The sequence below is a fragment of the Aplidium turbinatum genome, chromosome 18, assembly GCF_918807975.1.
Source record: "Aplidium turbinatum chromosome 18, kaAplTurb1.1, whole genome shotgun sequence".
Lineage (NCBI taxonomy): Eukaryota > Metazoa > Chordata > Ascidiacea > Aplousobranchia > Polyclinidae > Aplidium > Aplidium turbinatum.
The window spans coordinates 11499320-11525410 of NC_137489.1; the positions used below are offsets into that span (position 1 = coordinate 11499320).

General features: G+C 37.8%; 1 protein-coding gene across 2 annotated transcripts in view; it reads right to left on the reverse strand.

Annotated features, from left to right (window-relative positions):
- The window catches only part of LOC145787285 (uncharacterized), a 45888-nt gene that overhangs the window by 10940 nt on the left and 8857 nt on the right, over positions 1-26091 (reverse strand). Inside the window, exons 1-16 of one of the 2 annotated variants that reach the window (XM_082598998.1) lie at positions 14361-14482; positions 13723-13798; positions 12077-12214; positions 10887-10994; positions 10639-10777; positions 9876-10012; positions 8934-9089; positions 8509-8661; positions 7684-7845; positions 6721-6900; positions 5842-5965; positions 5613-5729; positions 4938-5093; positions 1378-1529; positions 759-844; positions 476-584 (exon numbers count right to left, since the gene is read on the reverse strand). In XM_082598998.1, the coding sequence (XP_082455124.1) occupies positions 476-584; positions 759-844; positions 1378-1529; positions 4938-5093; positions 5613-5729; positions 5842-5965; positions 6721-6900; positions 7684-7845; positions 8509-8661; positions 8934-9089; positions 9876-10012; positions 10639-10777; positions 10887-10994; positions 12077-12214; positions 13723-13731 (1926 nt within the window). In that variant the 5' untranslated portion in view covers positions 13732-13798; positions 14361-14482. Of the gene's footprint in view, positions 1-475; positions 585-758; positions 845-1377; positions 1530-4937; positions 5094-5612; positions 5730-5841; positions 5966-6720; positions 6901-7683; positions 7846-8508; positions 8662-8933; positions 9090-9875; positions 10013-10638; positions 10778-10886; positions 10995-12076; positions 12215-13722; positions 13799-14360; positions 14483-26091 lie in introns of those variants that run through there. The other variant, XM_082598997.1, reaches the window with a different exon arrangement.

Here is a 26091-nt window from a genome sequence, read left to right on the forward strand (position 1 = left end):
ACTATTGATATTTTTATTGACATGACAAAACAAGTTGACTTTAAGTCTCGTAAACTTGACATTTCACAACCGTTTTCCTGTCGTAAACAGAAGTGTGTTGAAATGGATGGAGTGACGGACTCTCGAAAAAATTACGTCACCGTTTTGTTGATCTGAAGCAGGTTTTCTCCAAAATGGGTTCAATTGTGGGTTAAGAGTTTGAAATTTAACCTAGTAACACCGACCCAAGTTGTCACAGTGGATACGAAGAGAAAATAATTTGCCAATTTACAACACAAGAGCATGCTTTAGAGATTGTCCTATAACCTACTCAGAGACGGCCATACGACCAAAAAAGCAATAACAAGTTTTTACGCCAAGAATGTTAAGTTTTTACGCCGAGAAGATCAAGTCTATGTTGATTCGTAGCAGTTGGGATCGCCTTGAGCGGCCTTCTCTTCTTTCTCCCTGTAAAACTATGATCCACGCCTCTCACCTCAAAGCAATTTAGATCCAGGAAAGAGAAATTCGCCTCTTTCAGCAATTCTGGAATGTTCTCATCGGGTAATAGCTGCTCACTGTTCAGGGGTTGCTTCAAGTAATATCTGTCGATCAAGGTGTTTAATTAAAAATACATAATGTCTGCTTCCCTTTAACTAAAGCTATTTGACAAAAATTCTAATTATTTGTCAGGACGATTAATATCAATTCAATTATTTTACAAAAACAGCTATGTTGGTAAATTAAGAAATAAATCAAAAACATGAAATAAAAACTACCTTGCTCCTAAAGGTATATCGGGAAGCTTAGATAGAAGAACCGGTAACTTCGATTGTTTCACAAATTTTTCTCCTTGCACAGAAACCTACAACAAAAAAATCACTGTTGTAAAAAACTACAGCTGCTTGTATTGTATACGTTAAACATAAGGTCAAGCCCTAAGACTATTTAAGTATTTAACTATTTATGTTATAAAAAGTTTAGGCTATTGAACAGTAACAGATAACTGTTATCCAAAATATCCTTTTAAAATGCTGGAAAAAAAATTAATTATTATTTTATGTCCGATTTTGCCAGAATAGTAAAATATTTGAGTTATCTTTATCAAATTTCTTCCAAAAACATCGTTTTTCTGGCAACAATCCAACAAACAGTATACACAGTACAAAAAGAATGCTCAATTTCAAATAAAAAGCTTAGCAGAGTATCAAGCTAATTCATCGCTTCTGTAGAAGCAATTTATACAATATATAGCTTCTCAGAGAGACGACGATACTTAAAGTGACTTTATTTACTTATTCTCAAGGCCCACAGAAAAAGGAAAAAGATTCCAAAAAGAGATCAAAACAATATTGACAACATGGCCATGATCAAAGCTTGACACAAAAAAGAGCTCACCCTGTATAGAGAGTAGTTGCTGACGTCCTCGGTGATGCCAAACTCCTTGCAAGCCGCTTGCGCTGCGTCCCCTGCGGTCGTGTCCCGGCTGACGAATATGAAGCGGAAGGACTGGTCTGCCTTAAAGATCTTTATAACATCTTCCGGAAGCTCTGGACAAAAGATATAGGAAGTTAAAGGAACCGTTTTTATGACATCAAATCTCGTTCTTTTTACATCGTTTTAACATTATTAAACGTTGAATCAGTGTAAAAAAAATCAAGGGGAGTTTCATTTTTAATTTTGTAAAGGGTGTTTTTTCTTAACGAGACACTGCTGGGTGCGTATTCGCCTGTTGGAACCCGCTCTAGCGTTTCAGCACCAAGCCATCTCAACCAACCGCCTCCAGAGAAGTAATAGACCTATCGCCGTTGTTGAAACACAAAAGCTATGTAGTACACCTTACAAATGATATTTTAGCATCAGAACAGCATAGGGCAGCCACACAAGACAGCAGTCACACAAAACCTTCTGACGTATAACCACAGCCAGACAAATTGTGTGCTGCGAATGTCAGAATTTTTACCTGTCAAAGGTGCCAGCTCAAGTGCTGCTAAATCAGGGTTACTACGGCTCATGTATGATGATCGCAGCAAAGTCGTAGAACCGTCAATCGTTGCCGACGATCCCGACAGCCAAGATTTTGTCGGCGGTGTCAAAAACACCTCATCTAGAGAAGCTAAGGAATCTCCGCCCCCACTGTATGCGTGTTTCGTGTTTTTGTGTGTTTTGATTGGGTGCACACGTGTTTTTTTGTTTTAATTTGTTGAAAGAATTCAGAAGGTTTGAGCATGATGACCAAAGTGCAGTGATGAAGTGTTGGTTGCAATGTTGAACAAACCGGCATTCCAGTGTTTTCAAGAGCGTGAAATGATATGCAATGTTGTTTTCATAAACAAAGCCAGACATGTTGTTTCATGCATATGCGGTGAATGTTTGATGAGGTGAAGGATGGGATAGGAAAGAAAAAAACATGCAAAACATGTTAAAAATTGCCAATGCAATCGGGATATTAACATTTAACAACATTAAGAGTCAATAGCTAGTTTTTCTGCTTTACAAAACCTTTAACTCATTCACACCATTAGTTAAAAGGCACACCAAGCGTAATAAACTTTATTCACTAGCAAAATTTATTTTAGGTTAATCTGCAAAAAAATTGTTCATATACTGTACTATGAAAGACAGATTCACTTTAACGTACATCGTATTACATTTATATTTCATTATGTTGCGCACAACAAACGTTTAAACACATGATGCATACGTTAAAAATAAAAACAGATTCAAGCCAATATGGTTAGTTGAAAGCAAGACACAAATAACGTTTCACCAGCAAAAAACATGCATTATGTAAGCGAGACAATTAATCATTCATTAGCGAAACCTTCGTGCAACAAGACATGCATTTGATTTAGTGAGAAAGCATACAGAAAGAATGCTTCTGTGAAGTAGTATGCTGATGATATAAGAAGTACATGATATTTATTCTTCTGTTTGTAACAACGCGTCCACATAAATCATGAAATGACCAAGGTTACGTGAGGTGTGTCTTTTAGCTTAATCTTCATTAAAGCGTTGTTACAGTAAAAGTATAAGAGCCAATGACATGCAGTATGTCGCCATGCAAAAGGTAACATGTCAGCAAGGGAAAGTTGTTACTTTTACATCATTTCAACGTCTGGCAATGTTGAAGTGATTGTGAAATGCAGGAACAATGACAGGGTGTGTTTATGCAGTTGAAACTTGATAGTCAGTTTTAATGAGTTTTTTTTTTCCTTTACATCGGCCAAACTCTAAACGACACTGAATCAATCCAAACGGGAATGTGTATGATTGCATTTGTTTTTAAAAGTTACGATGATCAGAGAGCAAAATGTTGTGGAAACCAAAAATGAAATGAAACAAATCATCAAAATAATAAACTCAACTGAAAAAAATACGTTCTTTCAACGTTAAAAAATGTCAAATCATTGTCAAATTAGTTAACAAAGTGACAATTAACCGCCTCTTTGTTATTGAAACCTTTCCGAAAGAAAATGTGGATCACTTCAAAAAATATGCTTGTGAAATCATAATTGTCTATTGGAAACCGAGGATTTTGACTTACTGTTTCAATACAAAATCGGAAAAAGCCAATTCCTTTTTGAACATTTTTTTAAATTTAGTAGCCGCCCTGCCCAATGTTCCACCTGTGAGGAGGAAAGTTCTAAGGTTTAACCAAGAAAACAGAGGAAGAGCTAGTGTCCGGCAAGGAGCGAGGAGGAGTAAATCTATCGGTTTCTCTTTGATATAACATGATCAATTAGAAAACAATAAATTTGCAAAAGAAGGATTACAAATCTGCTGGCTGGTGGCCAGAAAAACTGCTGAGACAGAACTTCGCTTGATTTAACAGAGACTACACAAGACAGGCATCAATTATGACGCGATATCAGATAACAAAAGTTTCCGTTTTCCATTGTCTTGACGTCTAGCGATGTCAAAGCGATGCAGAAAAGAAAAACTTCAGTTGGTTGAAATTGAACAAACGAAACTTGTCGCTCTTAGACTTGAACAACAAGAGAAGAACATACGAGGTCATGCCAGTCTACAAACAGCAAGAGACGCTAACGCTTCTTTTTTACGTCAACAAAACGTCTCTCGACGTTAAATTGAGGTAAAATTAAGTCTTTGGATGCTTGCAATGAACTTACTCAAACGAGGGAAACTTGGGCAGCACATTTAACTTGGAGATTAACTTTTTAGTTTTTGCACCAAAGGGCAAGCCTATGAGAACCAGAAAGAAAATAATACGTTGCGTTGCGGTCACAGTTACGTTGATGAAACGTGATAAAAACTCTTCATTTGGATGAAACTCAACAACTGTGAAGATACAATTGCACCATCAGCACACTGAAACTAAGTCACAAGCTAGAAAGTTACATTTTGTGATAAAAAACGACCTTGTCGGGTGCAAGAATGAAAGACTACTAGACAAAACAAACCGATACCGAAACATTTTAGGTACATTTTAGGCAAAAACTGTAGAATACTACAACTACGCACCGCTAATTGATCTACAATGTGCAGTGCTTTGAGTGTAAAGACAGCACAGTGATGGCCTCTACCACGCTGTGGTAGCAAATCTACCAAGGAACTACAGTTGTTCTAGCGACCAGTGCATACTACTGTATTTCGCTGACGACTACTCACAATCGAAGGTTACTGAGGTAGGTGGGAACGGAAGCCATCTTCGTTATTAGGCTAAGCTTACGAGACTTGTAGGAAAACTTTGGAAGACCAAAAACTGAAAAGTTATTTTCAAGAAGAAATTTTGTACACGTTGCGTTTTTAAGGTTAGTAAGAAGCAGGACATAAATTAGAGACGGATTTTTTGACATGGTTTCAGCTCTTTTTGATATATATCTGCCAGTTGCTTTTCAAAGTTGCTTAACCTACACGATCATGGTGCTTAGTGCTTTAACTCAAACACAAATATTGCTGGACGTTGTTGTAAGACATGAGAACAAGAAACAAACCTTTTTTCTGCTTTGCGTCAAAGCTTTCGGTTTCAATAGCAGTTGAAAGTGAAGTTGTGATTCGAGGCACTCGGAGACTCTGAGAAGTTTTCTCGGCGGATTTCCTTTGCTTCTTTTCCTCCGGATTCTGTAATTCTGCCACCATTTCTTTAAAAGCTATGGAAATAAAAAATTAAAAAGTTTATGAAACAAGTTTTACTGAAATAAAGGCTCTTCTTTTGTTGCGCTTTTATCTGACGTCTTTCAAAAAACTAAGGGGGCCTATTTTCAAGGGGGTGACAAAACACGGCCCCAAAAACGTTTAGAAAAACACCTGATAATCATTACAAGTAATAATTACAATAAAAATAATATACAATTTTATAACACACAAAATGTGTATATCACAGAGTTAGTTCCATGGAAATATGTAGGAGCTTGGTCCTTGAATGAAACCGTGTCATTATCATAGCAGGCTTATGAAGAAGCATTTTGTGATTGCACAAATGCGTTTGCGTTTTGCACAAATGCGTTTGCGTTCTGCTCCTTTGCGTCACATCGACCGTGGATGTGCTACCCAAACCCCTACGTGATACACATTATCACCAAAACTAGTTATCGTTTGCTATATCGGACAAAGGTGAAATAGCGACTGAAAACTAGTGAGGTTTGAGAACACTAAAAGGCCCAGCTTACAAAACAGATTGGTCTTTAAAGTCAAAGCAAGGTCTGTGTTCTTCTTCAAGATCGCCAGCGCTTTTTCGCAGGAAAGTTTATCAAAGTTTTGGCCGTTGACTCCCAGCAATTGGTCACCTGGGAAAAAAAAATCAAAAAATGACTTTATTAAACAGAAGAAAAAAAATCCATTGCATAAAAGAACAGCGTTTCTCTATAAAAACACAGAAACGACACCATTCGAACATACCTCGTTTTACACCTTTTCGCTCAGCCAATGACCCTTCTACCACAGTGGAGATGTAAATAGGGAATTGGTGCTCTGAACCTCCCATAATCTCGAAGCCAAGCCCGACGTCACAAGACATTCGCTTCTGTTTCATAAGAAAGGAAACAACGTGCTATCAATCGCTCAGTCATAGACAGCAAAACCGGCAAAACGACAAATTTCGCATGTTTGCTCAACTTTCTGAGCACAATGAATTATTCACGTTTGGTGACCGTACTGGACTTCTTTTTACTTATGCGTGCCTTCTAGCCTTGTATTGCATGCACAGTTTCAACCATTCTACGTTTCCAACTTTTTGCTTGTTCTATGTCTATGACTTGTCGTTACATAACGCCTGCATTTGCATTCTTACACCAATGAAAACTAAATTGAATTAATCGATTAAACATCCTTCAGTGAGGCAGCAAGGCAAAGTAATGCGAAACTTAATCTATTGCAAAAGAATGCAATTGGACTTGGTTGAAAGGCGCCGGTTCAATTCACTGCAGTTGCGTTTTCATGCACTGAGTGGTTACGTTGAAAAAACGCAATTTCCGTGCAGTTGTTCCACGTCCCCAGACAGCAAAGGCCTTCCTGTTTGCATTGATGTGACGTTTGCAGACGTTGTAAAAAGGTAAGTTGTAAAATCAATGTAAAAAGACGAATATTGCTGTCTGGATCGTGAGCTCCAAGCTAGGAAAATTTATATCATCTACAATCATTCAACATCGAGTCGGCGTTTTAACATCTACAAACGCTGAATCAATGTAAAAGGATTTTTAAACAAAATTTTCAAGTCGTTTCAAAACGCAACTCCCAATCTCGAAGAAAGTGGATTATTAAAACAACACATTTCCTTACAATGGAAACGACTCTTGGTTTAGCTTTGGCGGTGCAAGCGATATTAAACAGCTTCGTTTCGCCTTGCAAATCGCATTTGTCGAGCTTCTCTTCAAATTCCTCGAGCAAAGCCATCATTCTCCAGTCGCATTCAAAATCGTTGAAGTGATTGTTCACCCAAAGTAGAATGATACGGATGACCTGAACCATATGGAACAGTGAAGTTAAACGTCTACTGAGTTTCAGTGAACAGCACAACACAAGATGTTGGCATTTCCTACGTGAAAGAGTTGTCTCTTTGTAATTAACTTTTTAATTACAACCGGAAATATTTCGCTCAAGTGACCACAATTTGTTTTCAGATAACAAGCTGAAATGGAGACTTTAACCACTACAGTACAAATTAAGTTGACTTGTCCATCAACTCGTTAATCAACGTAACGAGACACAATCCCAATCAGCAAAATCTGTCATTTTGTTGGCTGGGATATTGTCAAGAAAGAAAAGTGTTGATGCAGGTACCCACTACCCAGCTCACACAAATTACTTCCGTCTTACGAGCCTTTTCATGAACGAAACGTGAAATTTTGATTGATTGCGGAAGTGGGCATCATCAGACGGAGAAACCCATATTTGAAATTATTTTGGGAAGTTCAGCATACTAGAAGATGGTTTGAATCAACGACCAAAGCCCAGATCCGACGTTGTCAGTTTAAAGTTCTCCTTGATGAAGAAAAGCATTGTCATTTTGAACTCAGCAACCAAAAATTACACAAAACCATCAAAAATTCTTTGACACTCAAAAAAGAGTTGTTTTTGTTGGCCAGTGTCACCCACCTGATGCCGTTGAAAGACCCAATCTATAAACTATGCTGCCCAACAGCCACACCAGGAGGTCAACTGCCGTTGCTTGGTCTTGTTACTTTTGCATACCCGGTGCTTGTTGATTTAGACGTGAGGCTGACCTGCATTTTAAGTTCTTACCTTGTCGCGAAACATCAGGTGATCAAACCACTCCAACAGTTTGTTGCAGATCTTAAGTGGATCGTTGGCAAAAGCACGGTAGGTGAGAAGGAAATCTTCCGCGTATGTTGTGTCTATGGCATTGTCTTCCAACAAATGGTTCAATAGACTATCAGCGTCACCCTGGCAATAAGACAAACCCATAAATCCAAAAACACAAAGTTTAATGTTGTCATATTAAAGTGATGTTTTTGACTCGTTTATGGCGCTGATGCGAGCCATTCTACTGTAGTCGGTGTAAACCTGTTGAGGCTTCATCAGAGTGTAACCGGTCCTTGCCCGGGTATGAAAAGCCGCCAGACGTTGAAATGATGTGGAAAATGGAAACTTTTTGCTACCTAGTAAAACTTGGCACAAGGTTACAGCTGGAAATAAATGATGGAGAGTGAACGGATCTTCCAATTAAATTAGGAAAATTGGCAAGCCTAAAATTGATTTTTTCCGCTTCCAGTTAATTTGTCAAGTTAAAACGTGCATGAAAGTGAGACGTCTTTACGAACAGGTGTTGCTTCAAGCTAAGAGCAAGCACGTTTAAACTCCACTCATGCTTAGCAGAAAAACTGTCTTAATTTCCCTTTTTCAGAGAAAAGATAGCTTTCAATTAATGCTGGAAAGGTTTACATTCAAGAAAAGATTGGGATGAAAATTAGTCTTCAGCGCAACATTAACCCAAACAGCAAATCTGTCGTTTTTACATTGATTGAACGTCGGCGGACGTTGAATCAATGCAAAATGACGGGTTTTGCTGTCTGAGAAATAGCCAACAAGGGTTCACTTTTGACGTACTCGGATTACGATATTTCCTCTTTTCGTTCCGTTTTCAAATTCACGTCTTTCCTTCACCATGACAACATCCCCCGCCTCGTTGCTTATGTTATGTATGTTTTCTTTCCCTTGGTGGAGAACATCAAAGTACTCCTCCTGAGCTATGCAAAGAAACTGCAAAAGAAGGTTAAATTATAAACACGAAATGGATCCTTTTCAGCTGTGGAGAGGGCGACGCTTTTTACGTTAGAGTAACGTTCCTTGACACTGGACTTGCATTAACAAGATGGCAATCGACATCAAAAATCATGTGTTCATGTGAGTGGCAGGAAGTAAAAATCAGCAGCATGAAAAATTAATGATAAAACCGAAAGTGAATTCTTAAGCTTATCGCTGAAAAAACGCATAGCGCTGTTGCTTCAACGCAAATGCGAACATCTGGTTACCTGGCAGTCATCACAGATCGTTGTCATGACACCTTTGTGGCTTTGCTTTTGAAGGGTGGGTTGAACACCAAAGCTGTCTCCCATGACAAGGGTCGTTTCTTTATCTCCATCTTTGACAAGAACTTGACCGTTTATGATCACTGACCATGAGTCGAGCTGGAAACAAATGCGTGAAATTGTCATGGTTATTTGCATATAAACATGAATACAACAACCTAAACAGCAAAATCCACGTTGAATCAATGCAAAAATGACGAATTATTCTTAATGTCGTGATTGTTACGAACAACCAGCTACATTCAACAATCACTTAAAATGACGTGAAATTGTTCGCATTGAAGTAACGGTCTTTTCAAGAAACACATCTCGCTCGGCGTTAGATCGCACAATTGCCACATCGCAACATAAAGTTATGGTGAATAGATGTAAGTTGATAGCCAGCACAAGACAAAATGCAACGTGATTGATGGTGACAGGCCACTTGAAATGGGCACACGACTGTTTTATGCATACAGCAAACGTTTTTACAAGTGAAATGAGCCAAGCATTACAGCTTGCACTCATTGGATCCAACAACAACTGTGCCATCTTAAATTAAAACTAAGGCTATTGATTACGTCAGAAAAAACTCCGGGCTTTTGTTTTGCTACAACACCCTAGTAATGTGGTCTGAACCGATTACTGAAAACAGTGTTGGTTGGTGATGTTTAAATATTCAAAAAAGGGTTGCCTGTGGGGCAACTTCCAAGTGATAACGAGTGAATTGCACACAGATAACAGGAGTTGCTTCTTTAGCATGGTCTCGACGTCTCGGGGTGGTCAGTTGTGAGGCTGCATCAACGATTATAATAAGATCCCTTTCGGATATGCGCTCTTCCTGGTGAAAATGTCTGGTTGCATTGCAGATTTTAGTCATGCCTGGAATCTTGACACCGCTCATACCTGTTCGTTGTCTTTCAAAACGATGGTGTTGACATTGGCTACCCAGGCGAAGACCATGACCTTGCACAGAGCTCGCCTGGTGGGCTCAGTCATGTTCGAAAATGCTCTTAGACTCTTCGTAAACTCGACCAAAATCTCTGCAGACAACACCTCAAAGTGTTAGGAACATAAGTAAAAATAACAACCGAAGATACGAACAGGAACCCTCTACGGTTAGTTCATCTTACGTAGCACAGCCTACAGATGACTTGCAAAAAAACGAGGTTCAAAAACAGTGGAGATGGAATACGTAGCGGAACAGCATGACGCAACAATGTGCCACACACGCATGCGTCAAAACCGTATCCTGCCGATTTGATGCAGACATACGGTCTTCACCAGCATCAGCTATGACAAAAGGCTTAGCCTACACGTTAACTTCGAAATTTCCGAAACCGCTTTGCATAGTTTCTGCTAGAAATGCACAACTCAGTTATCATTTAAAATTTTAAATGAAGCCATTTTTTACAAACCGCCGCCAACCAATAAACTATCAAAAAGTTACATATAAAAAATAGCGCTTTTTACCAAGCAAACTTTTGAGTAAGGTCTAACGACTACGCTTAATAAAAACAAATAAAATATCATTTGGTTTGATGACAAATATGTTATCTTAGAATGGATGAGATGGTTGATCTCAGATACACTAAAGGACTAGGGATATTACAACATAAAGTTTACATATTGCAAATACAGCTTGTAAGTAGAAGGATAAGTTTCTTACCTAGATCATCAATGTTTCTGTCGTCAATTTCTTTCTTGAGGACTTCAATTACAAGATCCTTTATATATATAGAAGATGTGGAGTGAAGAGAAATGGAGTCATCTTCATCTAAATCCTGCTCCGTGTAATCATCGTAGTCCTGAACGAAAAAAATATATATAGAGACGTTAGAAATGTTTGATCGATCGAAACACCTAATGTGACAACATTTCACGAAAAACACTGGTTATGAAAAAGCAGTTGCGTACCAGATCTTTGGAAAAGCTTGATTGAGATTCGTTGTCAGTCATGATATAGCTTTGACCGTTGTTGCTTTTATACAAACTGTTACTCCGGGATTGGCGGCTGGGAGATCCCTGGTGATGTAAAAGACAACCAATCAAACGCCGGTTCATTGGGAGCAAATATCCCAGCAAGAAAATCAGTCCTTTCATTGGAACTGTCTGCAGACGTTGAATCAGTGAAGACAATGTCTTATTCGCGAGGTATTTTCGTTTTACATCATTAGACCTCTTTTAGAAATGAAGTAATAAGTCAACTTTTGCTACTGGGTGTGGGCTAACTAGTATTTTTTGATAAGAGATAGATCCAAAACATAACCAATGCCGAGTCGTCTATGCAACAAAATCTGCCTCTTTTACATTGTTGTAAACCTTGCAACGTTTGCTGCCTGGGTCTTTATTTCTTACGGTTGCTTGGAAATTAGTATCACTGTTATCCTTGTTCAAAATCAGTTTTACGCTTTGATATAGTTCAATACAACAATCGGTTGCTTTCGCATTTAAATTACGTAACATGACGTTAAAGCACATAAGATGTAAGCAAGCGTTGATAAACTTAGTTAAATGATGATAGATTCTGTTTTATGCACAGAGTAGCAATGCTACAGCGCAGCGATAATTACCAGGTGGAAGTTAAAAGTTCGAGCCATTTAAAAGGCATTTGAGTCAACATTATCAAAATAATTGGCAAACTTAAAGAAACGTGCAAAGAGACACTTCAGTTTTGGTCATTACGAGTGAGCATGTTGCAAATAAACATAATCGGACACCACAGATGTTTTCGAAGCAAAAAAATTCCTCATTGATCAATGCTCGAAAAGGTTACAGCGTATTAAATGCAATGCACATTCATTATCCGGGAATGAGATAGCAAACAGATCATTACTGCTTCTTATCTAATAAAATACTTTTATTAACTTGGTTTTTGTTAGCCTGGTGTATCCATTCACCACCTTGCATTGAAACTGAACTTCACGGTACAATAATAAACAGTGGTATAGTATGACCACCTCAACACGCAACAAAGCACCAGTACAGTTTTCTAAAAGCTAGTTTAAAAATCGGGCTATCTCTTTTCTCATTCAGATGTAGACTGATGCCGAACAAAAATTTTGCATGTTGTGAATTGCAATCACTTTAAATTGATAATGACATACCTCCGATGAGGAGTTGTCAGCCTCAGCCACACTGTCCAGCGTGCTTTGTGATCCGGAGTTGGTGATGCTGTAACGGAGAGCGTGGGGTCGAGTGGTGTTGTTATTGCTGCTGTGTACCGCCATGTCTGGGTAATCGATCTGTGACAAATGAATCAGTTCAGTTGAAAAGCACCTCTCAAAGCCTAACGTCACATGCAAATTTTAGTGCAATGTAGAAAATGAAAACGATAGCTTTGATGGAACCGTGCGTGGTTTCTTACAGCTTTTCTAGCCAACAACGATTAAAGTTTTGACATCCTTTCAACGTCACTAGACTTGGAAAAGATGTAAAAAGAGCAACTTTTGTTCGCTGGGATAAACCCTACCTACAACGAGGATAGAATCTTATATTGCACATAGCACATTCTGATACATTGTGGTAGCAAGGGCTTTCGACTTAGCAGACAACAGGTTTCAGAATTGGATCGCTTCTTCACATTCTTTCAACGTAATCTTGAAACCCATTAAAAAACATAGCTGGCCAACATTTGACACAAAAACTTGATATTAATTAGTCAAACAAAGTAATATTTATCATTGGTGTCTAGTTTGACATGATTCAATAACATCAAACATTTGTAAAGTAAAAAATAAAGAAATCTGAAATAGAAAAGATGTTCTGAAACATACACCCCACTGCTGTGCCATTAGGTCTGAATGGGAGTAGATTGGCAAGATCAAAGATCAAATTTAGATAAATTCAACAGTGCATTGAATCAATACCCGACGGCCATTGGGCGGAAATGAAAACTCGTTAAATTGAAAATCAATGAAAGAATTGTGTCGGACTATGCACTTGCGACTGGAGAACGATTTGATGAGGCTGACAGAACAAGCTTTACCCTTGGGCTTTCATTCAGACACGACAACTAAAATATGCTAATTTTTCGAACAAAAAAAAGATAACGCATCCAACGAAAAGAAACAATGATTTCAAATCTGAAACAGTTGCGCAATGATAACTACACGCAGATCGTGATGACAGTGAATCTGCGTGGTTGATATGTGACGACAGCACAATCACACCTCCATGTATCTCTTCCCAGACAGCAAAATCTTTCATTTTTACATTGATTCAACGTCTGCAGACGTTAAATCAATGTAAAAATGACAGATTTTGCTGGATTGTGACCTTGTTCTTAGTAAGAACGCTTATCCTGGAGGATGACAAACAACACCACGCAAACTGCACGTAAAAAAACTTTTGTGTAGAGTATATAGACATTTTACGTCTTTGGAATCACTGAGGCCATCGCGCATTCTAAAGACATTGGTGCGTATTTTTATAATTATAACAATTTAACTAACTATGTATACAGTTCACCAAACGACAGAAAAGCATTACAAGCAGCCATACAATTTACCAAACAAAGCAGACTGTCTTGATGAAAAATTGGCAAAAAATAATCATCAAAAAACGCAATCCTGGTCGATGAAAAGGCAACGACAGTGAAATTTTTGATTTCAATTACCAATTAATGAAATGGCAATCATTGGCAAATCTCCACTATGTCTGGTATTTAATTATTCTTATATTTGTATTTCAAACAAAAACACTTGCTGAATAATATGGCGATTAAAAAAAAAACTATTTTAAAGATACTCACCGCAATCATTTCGGAAGGTTCCAGAACCAAGCACTGACAGCCTCTTCGCTTTGTCCCAGGGAATTGCTTACCAAAGCTGGAAACACAAAATAATCAGTTCATAACTCTTATCAATGACACCTTTGTGAGAATGGAATATAGGCAGAAGATGAGCTTTCACAACGAAGTTGTTTTCAGAAAGTTGGAGAAAGTTGCAATGATTTCAAAGCCGTGTGTACAGATTTGCATTTTGTGAAGCATGAAATAGGTTAAATCAAGGGGAAGTTTACAAACCACGAATTCGAATATCTAACCAGAAAAATCTATCATTTTACGTTGATGCAACGTTTGCAGACGTTGCATCAATGCAAAAACAGCGGATTTTACGGTTAGGATATGTTGCTATGGAGTTTGGCCAATCGTGTGTATATTGAACAGAAACAAAAAAAAATGAATGATGAATGGATGATAAGATAACGTAAGGAGATGAATACATAACTACAAAAGCAACATATTTTAGTTGAAATAACTCTCACAAAGTTACTGCTTGGAGCATAGAATATCATTATGACGTTTTGAGCATCCAAAGGAAATTACAACAGGGTCTTCAAACTTTCAACATTACGTCATGACAAAACCACTGAAAGGTGAAAATGTACCTGTTCGACAAGAGATACTTTTACCACAGAAAACGCTTGGTCAACAAAATGAGGAAAGGACATAGAATTCCTACACTATTATTGACGAGAAAATATCATGGCTGACTAAAACTACAGACGCAACATCTGTGAAAAACAAAGTTAATCGAGCCGGGCTCACCATGAGCAACAGGCTAACTATATTTCTAAAATTTAATTACATGAAGGCAATGTAAAAACGCACTTTTTGTCAGTTAAGTGATTATGATGCTATAAATGACATAATCGAGCAGATGAGAATGAACCGCTGACATAGACATTGTGTTCTTCAAAAGCATTTGTGAAACACAAAGATGATTCTATGAGTGATAAAGAATAAATCATTCCCAAACTGAAGTTGTGTTTTGAAATCGTTCATTTACTTTACAGAAAACTTGAATTTTTCGTTTGTTTTCTGTCGTGTCACATCAAACAATACTTTAAATATCCTATTTTTGCCTCCAAAACACTATTCCGTCTTTGTCTTGTCAAATATAAGGAAGATTTAAAACCATGCTTGTCTCACATTATACACACTTAGTTCGAGCGGCTATACTATCAATAAAAAAGTAATATGACATGATTTTGCTTGATGAATGCAAAGACCGTGCGTGATTCGCTATGAAAGTTTCACAGACCTCATTTGCTCAGTGTCGCTGACCGAATACGAACGCCTTTTACCGAACTTAGCATATTCAGAAAAAGATGCAGGCAACATGTCTGTCCAAGCCATGAAAGGTGGGTCAAACAAAAGGAGGTTATGCTGATACCACTGACGTCACCACAATCACAGACTGTGTGGTTCCGTGTAAACAGGAGAGTTGATTATTTCGAATTTTGTAAAAATCACATCACTTTGTAGCTCTTAGTTCAGCTATTCATAGGTGTCTGTAAAATCAATACAACGGTGCCTGTTTCAAGAAAAATAACTTATTACTTGGAGATAAAACTAACTTTCAACCAACACAGCTGGATACTGTGTCATTCCTCTGCAATATTGAAATAAAATTGATAGCCACTCAATAAATCTCTCTGAGCCTGGCACCGAATTTGTTCGGAGAAAAGCAGTGTTTGTAACTCATCAAATAAAACACAACGTCCTGACTTTAGCTTTTCAAAACTTCAAAACCCTTTCTAGGGCTACTTCTAAATGTCATGGATTTGAATTGATATCACTGTATCGTGTGAGTGCCTGTAGAGTTGCATAATCTTCAGCGCTGTTCCTACAAGGCAAGACCCTCGAAGTAAATTTAGCATAAACTGCCATGCTCATGCATGCAGTTAGCCAAAATATCCATCTAGCAAACGTGAAAGGTTTAACATTTTCACGCACGACCTCACCTAAAAAAAACTCTCATCAATTGCAACTTATCATTTTATCTTCCTCACTCCAACGTCTTACAACGTTGAATAGATGCAGGGCTGTTTGACAAATGGGACTTTAAATTTTTGGTATGTTTTAAGCCAAAAGTTTTATGAGAAAACAACCCGATTTTTCAAAAAACGTATACCACGGGGGGGAAAGGTTCATTCTTGAATCCTTTCCAAAGTTTTCTTATTTTCAAACCTGAACCGAAACGACCTTTCATTTTCATTGCAACAATGAAACAACATTACAGCTTCATCCCAAGCCAGCACAATTTGACTTTTTTATCGCTTCAACGTCGCGAAAAAGTCAACTTTTGCTGGTTGGAAACATCGCAAAGACCAATCGTGACAAGGTGACGCTTGTTGTTCGGGAACAGCAAACAAAATCTTTCCTTTTACAAGTTTTACATTGAACAAACGTATACGAACGTACATCCAATGTAACAGAGAACTGATTTGCTAATTGGGCAAAAGTTAACAATTGCAACGACCAGCAGCAACAAATTCTTCTTATCCAGAATTTTAATAAACTGCACAGTGCGCACCAACATGAAGATATGATTCCAGGAATGGAAGACTTGCTCAATATTCTCACGGCTTCTCAAGTCCGTAATTACGGCACAACCGTTACATTTCACTTCAACAAACGCAATTAACTTTGTAATTGGAAGATATTGATATGGCGGAGTGCCAATGCAATTTTATTCCAACTGGACAACAAAAATGTAATTTTAGCTGTGCTTCAACTGCACTACACGTAAAAGCAATGTTATACAAGTTGCATAAAACCACTGTCTTGCCAACCTTGCGACAAAACGAGACCGAGAAAGCTAACAAAGCTGGCTATCCATTCACGATAATTTTGATATGAAATTAATAAAGGCAAAGTACTGGTAATAAAAAGGATAGGCCTACCCTGCAAGCACATCAATTCTTTCTTACAGTGATTCAATGTTTGGTTCAAGGATGAGTAATAATTTAAAAAATATTGCAAAATTCTAACTCGATTGCAAGTGAATACAAAAAGAAATCTCAGCAAAATTTTGTAACTTTTGCAAAACTCAATTCACTCAATATATTATAATTAGCCTCAAACCAATATGGCCATTTCTTAGCGTTATATAATATTTTCCTACAGAAATCGTTTACAAAAAAAATGCTGAACAAATACACAGCAAGATCTTGTAACTTCTTGAGATGCGATCACCCAATCACAAAATCAACACAAAGCGTAACGTAAACCAACATGATCCTTCTAAAGCCGCAGAAATGAGTGTACTCACACACGCCATCACGTCTGCAAAGCAGCGACTAGTAGTATGAAACAGTCGTTGAATATCAACACAACATAAGTTTGACAGTAGGCTACTGGATGCACTTTCAACATAAATTTTTTGAAATTCATAATTAATTTAAGAGTCAAAACTCTCGACTAGTGAGAGAAAATTCTAAACTTCAGTTTAGCTTTTGAAGGTTCTGGTTTGCATAAAATACTGACTTCAGTAGAATTTTTAGGTTGAAAAAAATTACACAAAACAACGTTACCCTACAATATTGAGATCGAATTCTACCTGGTAATTTTGTTCCTTTTTGTTTACTTTTGTTAGCTGCGACACAGAACACAACCCACTTTTAGCTATGATTACTCTATAAAACGTGACTAAACCAGAAACAATTTTCAGCTTATCCGACGATATTCCATAAGCCAAACATGTTAAGGCTCCAGTATGCCTATAAACCTGGACGGTCCTTTCGTGCGAAATGATAGCATGGAAGCTGCGAGGTAACAGACGCAGTGCCTGAGGGGAAGATCGAATAACGTTTAAGGGTTTTTGCGTTTTTGCAATTACGCAATGGAAACAAGACCCCAAGTTGCAAATGTAGCCGTCTTTTTATGAAAATGACTTCAGCTAACGTTAAGGTGACAAAAATAAAAAAAATCAGCCTCTTAAAAGAATTTACATAGCTTGCAATCTAACACGATGTCGTCATTGTAGTCCATCCAGGCAAAAATACTGAACTTGGGTGAGACGAAACTAAAACCAATCGCAACATATTGGCATAATTTGAACGTCAAATGGCATTAAATTCAAAAAATGGTAGCATTTTTTTGAGTTGAAATCTGACTAGCTGAGTTGTACGTCAGATGGCTACCTGACCTGCAATTGTGAAAGCTGGCGTCACGATAAGCTTGAATCTTAGGCATGCGACAGCCACAACCGCACAACGCCCGCTTAAGCTAATTAAACTGTTTTTCTACAGACTTTGGATAACAGGAATTTTTTTGCAAAAAGCTGCTACTCTGGCTGATGTCAAAATCGCCGCTTGCAAACGCTAGAATTGCATATTTTTTTCAAAAGTGGAGAAACAGTTTTGCCCAGATCAAAATTTCACTCGACCTTGCACATCTGAACACGTTACAACAAACATCCCAGACAGCAAATCAATCGTTTGCAGACGTTGAATCAATGTAAAAAACAACTGATTTACTGTCTGGAATGTCTAAGCAAGCCTAAGCGCAGTGGTTTCTTCACTGCGCTCCGAAAGCCTGAGTTGGGTGTATTTGTTTGTTTTGAACTACAAAGCTGTTTTTGAGCCAAGTAAAGCTATCGATTTGACAAATCACCGACTCATATTGGTTGATGATTGTGTTAATAATAGCAGTAAAGATGTGCAGAACAATAGTCACGTTCGGAAATCTGCAAAGCAATTGCCATTTTACATCCATAAGACGTCGGTGAACGTAACATGGACTGAAATTAAAGTCATTCTGATAACAAGCCAGATTGACATTCAACTTAGGTCGGGTGCAGCCAGAGCGGAAAATAAGTCCTTTTGCATATTGCTTTAACATCAGAAGACGTCGGGGTAGCATGAAAAAGATTGGGATAAAAACAACTTTTAATTTGTTGATCTGAAACAAGACAAATGAGAAACATACAACTTTCCTGTTCAAAAAATAACATTTTCTTGTTCAATGGTTATCAATAAAATAGGAATCAAACTAACAAATCCCTTTTTGACATAACTCTCACTTTCCTGGACAGAACAAGCTGTTAACCTTTTCACGCCTGAGACAGAAATTTATTGAAACATGTCTTGAAGTGCTGCAACGTCCTCCGACAAGACGCGAATGATAAGCGTGCCGATTTTTAAGTAATCTAATTAACTTTTAGGTTGGAACGAGTAAATGTGCTTTCCGTTTTTAGTGCAAATTAAAGTGGAGTATTTTTAGTGATTACAAAATCAGATCGGAGCTCCATGATGATGGCAGAGTAATATTTTATGGTATGATTAATTTTGTTCTCTCTCGCTTACCAATTTGTTCTTATTTCGTCAATCTGGTATGAAGTTGGATTAAAAGTGAACTTTGTATCACCGAGATGTTAGAGCCAGGGTAAACGTACAAAAGTTGCCCAGGCGTCATATCACTAGTTGAAGCGTAATTTTTTGGTTTACAAGGTTGGGGAGATGGTTTGACTTACTCTTGTTGAAAATACAGAAAACAAAACACTATGAACAGTTCTTGTTGTATTGTTTGGATGAAACAGTAAAGATAGTTGGGATTAAAAGCAATTTAGCAAAGGTTGAGGTCTACAACAACTAAATAAAATTAAAGCCAACGCCCAATCAGTGACTCAAAAGACCTTCGGAGCTCAAGCTAGCGCAGGAGAATGCTCGAGTTGTGGAGTGCATTAGCGCATTAAAGCGTCTTTTTAGCAGAATAAACTTCCGAAAATGACAACTTGCAATCAGCTCGTAACAATGAGTATCAAAGTGCGCCAATCGGTCCAGGCGGTTGTTAATAAGTGGTATGACCTACAATTGTTCGCATATGATCCATTCTAACGCATGATCAAGATCTTTCGGGTGCACAGCGCCCAGGAGCATAGTTTGACTGTGGATGTGGCGCTATATAAATGTTGTTATTATTATTATTATTAAAATGGACCTAATCCATCTCATGTCAAGCTAACGGTGGGCCATGGGATGATTATAAAGAGATTGAGAAAATTTTCGCCCGATACTTGATAGAATCCCAGGCAACAAATCAGTCCTTTATCACATATTAAACGTTTTGAAATATCAAATGAATTTAAAGTAAGAGAAGATTTGTTGGGTGAATGGTTTTGTCAATGATGAAAATAGCATAGTTACTTTTTTTTTGCTATTATAGCACATATCAGAACTTTATAAGTAATCATAACTGCAATATCTTTCGAAGTTCGTCTTGGTAATTTACAATAAAGAATAAAGATACAAATAATGTTTAATCATATTATGCTCTCGCTTTGTTTTTTCCAGCCTTCTTGGAAATATTTAATCGCCAAAACAATCTATATTCTGCACTAAGCTGTGGAATCATTGGATCTACGTCTTCCAACATCGATTGTAGTGGCAGAGAAGTGGAAGGTTCGATTTCCAACATTACCTTCGCAACACCCAAGCATAACAGTTAAAGATAACAAAAATGCCAAACATGCAGTAATACTCAGAGCACGCAAAACCACTTGAAAGCATTGAAAACAAGGTTTATTGGTAAGAAGCATCCAAATTGGGCAATTTAAGACAAGATAATACAGGATGAGAGTTTAAACATTAAGAGAATTTCTCAACTAAAAATGTTTCGTATTGACGTAACAATCAAAAGTTAATGTTTGCAATTGAAAGGGGAATAATTGAAAAATTCAAGTTATGTTAACGAATAAGGAAAAAATATTGTTTACTACGTGTTGTGACTGTTCTCACAACTATGAACTGTGCGGTGATCTCAAAAGATATGTTTGCTATTTCGAGACGTGCAGAAAGGCACCAACAAACTTTCAGGTGTTTAGTTTTTTTCACATCATACATTGGTGTCATATGCTGTTCTTGGAAAAAGTCAGTTGTTCTGAGAAGAACTATATTGAGTTTTGAAGATTTTCTGTCTGCAGTTTGCTTCACCGAAGGTGTCGCTTGTGTTCATTTGTTTAACTTCGTAAAAACATTCTCATTTACTGTCACGCACCATTGCAACGCTGAAAGAGAGCCACTCACCAAGCCCTAGAAATATAACCAGTAATTTTGTTTTTTCGTATAGTTGAAACTTAAATCTGGACTGGCAGCTGTTGATGCATTGCCACTAGTAAAATCCGTTCCCTTTCGATTGATTCAACGTTCTCAGATGTTGATATAATTTTTGTATTTACTTATTTGCTTCACGTCTTAAATTTAAAAAGGACTCCATGTTCAGATCAATGAACTTACTTTTCTTCAAAAAATATCGCATTAAAATCAGTTATTTTTCGTTACTTGAAAAGGGCTAACATGTGTATGGCCAAAAACGTTCGTAGTTTATAGTTTATGTTCACTTTAATGTATTATGTTAAATGCCGTGTGGTTGCTTGGTTAAATGCCGTGTGGTTGCTTGGCTTTATCTGTCTATGGTTTGAAGAAAGTCAACTTTTTACCAAAATTGTATCGTATTAAAAGTTTACGAAATACTTTACATCCGAAAAAATAGTCAACGCTGATATTTTTTGACACGAAACTGCTTCAGAAACTTTATTAATTATGTTTGCTTATCTGATTTCCAAAGCTTGTCCTTCTCTTTAAAAAGAAACCTATTTCTTGCATATGACGCAACACACAAGACTATAGTACAACAGTACATCATTACTCCACCACGAACAGTTCTTAACTGTCTGGTCAAAAGTGGTTCGAATTTCACAATTCACTTGAATCACAATCAAATATGCAGCTACCAGCTACTCTCACCCACCAGCAACTAACTCACTAAACTTACTACAGATCGCTCTCTAAAGATACATTTTGAAAGCTACGCACTACAATAAACAACGATGAACGCCAGTGGAAACTAGATTACTAGAAGCAACGGGGAATAGAAGTCATAGACGAGAGGGACCGAAAGGTAAGAAAAAAAGATTTTTCTTCTTGCCACGGCGTAAGCGAGTGTCAAGAGAATTCACAGAGCACAACGTAACAATCATTCAGCCACAACTCATAATTTTACGTTGACTCAGCATCTACCCAAGTTAAACCAACGTAAAAATGACTCGATAGCCAGTTGGAAGAGATGACCCTGGTTAATTGCCAGCAGACAGTCTGTGACGTCACACAAGAAGAGTTTTCGCAACGTTATTAGTCGATAGTCCCAATTAACTTTCACGTCACATTGCAGATAGTTGGGCTTCTAACTAAGGTTTAACAATTCACGTTTTTCACTCACCAACTGCCTGGCACCTTTGCGGGGCAAAAATAACTTTTTTATTTATAGCCCACGATCAGGGCCGTGTGAGCACCATCTCTCCCTACAAAAATACCATAGCTTCGGGAAAGTATTCCGCTACAACGGCTACATCATAGACAGATGACAGACAACAACTTAATTGGATTGAATGATGGCTATCTTAACCCAATTGGATTGAATAACATTATTCAAAAACAATACAATAAACTGACAAACTAACACAACATATTAAATTCGAACGTTTTCGGCAAAGCTCTCTGCACCTGTCAGGAAATACCCTAACTGTACACATTTAAACAGAACAAATAACTGTGATTAATAATCACTGAGAAAATTAAACACAAGGTATGTTATTTCACAAAGACAAAATTTTCTTCTGAAATTCACTTTCTCCACAGACAGCATACCTGTAAGCTACTGCATTTGCAAAAGGGCAGAACTGAAAAACTCACGTTGCATGCGCAATTTATATCACCATCAACAAAACGTACATAGCATTGTTTAGCTTAGCATAAACTATCCAAAAAAAGCAACATTGAAAGAATCGATTCTGAATTGTTCTGGCAGCTCGCCAAATATGGATAGCGCCTTGGAATTGTGAATGAAAACGAAAGTGCTCTTTCAGCACTAACAATCAAATCTTCACTAACAGAGACTGGTCAGTGGACACTTTAGTTTTCGCATTGACGCAAAGGTGCATGCTAATTATGGAACAACACTGACGCAATCTTTAACAACATAGATTTCCAATATTTCCAATAAATGGATTAAAATCCCAGGCAATTATGGTGATTACCGAAACTAAAAACACTGCGCTTAGAGAAGACCTTTCAAGCGAAAAATGTCGCTATTCAAATCATTGTGAGCTATTTCACACAGCACCCTGGTGCTTTTATGTACGATAACAATGTTTCAAAACAGTTTTAAAGTTTTCCAACGAACACTCTAAAATAGATCAATAAAACTCTTTGCAAAATTCTATTGAGAAAGTTTTTCTGTTGATTTTCAGCTATTTGAATAGCTCAAAACGTTTCGCATTTTTATGCCTGCCAGCCTGGAGTTTGAAACTAAAGCTAGTATTGGAGTGGCATTTCGTCCTCGCAAAGCAAGCAAATATAACTCAAAAGAATCGCTTCAAAATGATGAAATTAATTTAAACCAACAGTCAGGTACATTGAATTTCGAGCAGAGAAAGAACCCAAATTTGGATGTAGCATTTTCTGGCACTTTGGAATGCTATTTTTGTGAGGAGCAATACCAATCGCTTTTTCAATTGCTTGGAAAGAAAAAAATAGTAATTGATTTAACGTTGCCAAAGGTTAAATCGCTGTAACGACGCCAAATTTAACTGGCTGTTAACCTGCTGGAATGGCTGTGGCTACATTTAGAAGCAACTTGTCAACCCATCAACACGATATCATTATTGAAATCGCAATGCGCGCAGACAGCAATTGCTTTGCAAAACCAGGAAAATCAACCTGAGCCTCGATTCAACTTGTAGGTTCAATGCAGTCTGAATTTGTGTCGACACGCAGCACCAATGCTTTACAAAGTCATCCTCGCCGCAAGCAATATTTCAGTGAGCTGCTAAAGCTGCATTGACAAGATGGAAGTTTATTCTTGTTCTAAACTTCACATCATGACCTTGGCCAAAGATGGTAGCAAAGAGTTAATTGATGCAAGCTCATCAACTGGCAGTTTAAGGTTTAAATTAAACAGTTTGACGTCATATATCATGATAGAAAGTATGTAGTAATATTCTACAGATGCCTTATCTTGCTATAAGGCCTTACTAATGGCTTCCAATAGGCTACTACGGGAAGGGGCGTAGCCAGCAAAAAAATTTGGGGGGAGGCCAAATAAGTATTGTTGCACATGTCAGTGAATCCAGCAACGACTGAGCGAAACCGAAGCACCCAGGGGGGGTCCGGGCCGGGGGCCTCCCTAAAAAAATTTAGAAAAAATACCTTGAACTTGCGCATTCTGAGAGAACTTTCAGTCTAAATCTATAAGAAAACTACGTCATAGGATACTGCAACAGAAGGTAAAATGTATATTCATGACATTTTGGGGGGGCAATTGCCCCCTTTACCTCCCCTGACTACGCTCTTGACTACGGGCGCTATGCGCACGTCACCATAGTGGACTTCTTAGAAGAATAAAAGGTACCGAAAAACAACATGAACTGGCTGAACCAAGAGGCAATTCAAACTTTTCTGAAAGCGCTATGGAAAGGAAACAGATGATATTATCTATTTGATTTGATACAAAAGTGTGCTGCTGAAATAGCAGTACCATCGCAGTGCAAAAACAGGCGCCAACCCATGTCTGAAGTGGTCAAACCGATGGTTGTCAAACTTCAACCGATAAATGGCAGGACAATGCTGGTTGCTGCAATTCAACTAAACTAATATCACTTTGAGGTCGCATCATCAAGGGACAGCAACAAACCCTGTTCCGCGAAAACTGCAGGTAGTAAGTTACAATCTATTCCAAAGCGAAGTAACATCTGCTTGAGGAAATATTAAAAGTTAAACATTGTATTTCTTGCAACAATGTGTTGCTTCTTTGCATCTAAAAAAGCATTGTCACTCTGACATGGCTGCCAGCTACCGACCTCTCATCACAACAATATACCGCCTCCCCGATTAGATAACATACATTGTTGGAATCATAAGACGTTAAATTAACGCAAAAACTACATTTTTAGTCCTCTAGCTTCACTAGCTTCAACGCGTCAGTAGTAAGTTAAATAACAGATACACAAGGGACTTTTCAAAATTAGGAAACCGTTATCTTATTTCGTTAAGAGTTAAATACTCAATTGCTTCTCGACCAGAGGGATGCATACGCCAGTCTTGCAAGTCACAAACCTATCGAATTCACTGGACCAAGTGGGTAATTCCAGTCATCATCTATCTCCTCCATACTATCAGTAGCATATGTGACTATGTGTAGTAGATGAAGTATCACTTACACAGTTTTCAAAAATAAATAAAATAAAATACTTTCCATACAATAAAAAAATGACTGCAATATGAGGGTGTTAATTTTGCAAGCAAGGCTACAATGTGCACTGTCAGTGGGTCATATAAGCTCGTCAGACAGGAAACACTACGCGAAAAGGAATGACAGTGCAAAAGAGAATAGAGATTAGAGAAAGTGAAGTTGTGCCAGACAGCGTTTTGCTTTCGTTACGGAACAGCAGCGCATCCAAGCGGAATACATTTCGCAAAACAATTGCTGACTAATTCGCCACAAAAAGAATTGACAAGAAAAAGTTTTGATAATACCATGAGAGGAAGTAATCTCAAAATCGGAATAAGAAAGTACACAAAACATAAAAACACCAAAATTGCCTTTCCTCTACAGCCACGGTACAGTTGAAAGACAACTTATACATTAAAAAAAATTACATACATAGCAAACTGTGGGTGCAAACAACTGCAGCTGTCGCTCAGAAAAAATGTAAATCCAAGTTACTAGAAATTATTATTAACAATATGAAATTTTATATGCATCTGTGTCCATTGCAATTATGCGTTTCACTTAGACTTTACAAGACAAACAGTTTTAGCGTAACCGCAAAGCCAACCAAACTGCCCTTTAAACCCTTTCTCTGGATGGAAAGCACAGAAACGAGGAAGTGCCATGCTTTTTCAATGATGTTTAGCGTGACCAAACAGAGTATCAAACCGACGTCAAACAACTCAAAAAAGTGCACCTCTATCCACAACGGAATGGCCCGTTTCGGTGAGTCCGATTCGGTGAGTCCGATCCCTTAACGGGGGATTTTTTCAATTTTTTTTTTAAATTATCGGGTACCGTAGCTTAATTATCATTGCCGTTTTAGGGTTTGGGGTTAGGGTTAGAGGTTAGGAACTCACCGAGTCAGACTCACTGAATCGGACTCACCGAATAGTAGCAGACCCATCCACAAGGCCACCGCGAATCGAGCAGACAGTTGATTGCACACACAATCGGCTCGCATAAAAAACAATTAACAAAAAACAATGCAAGAGATAGTCAACATCTTACATCGTCGGTGTAAGCATCAAGATGTGTGCATGAGAAGTTTGCTTGTTACAAACCCCA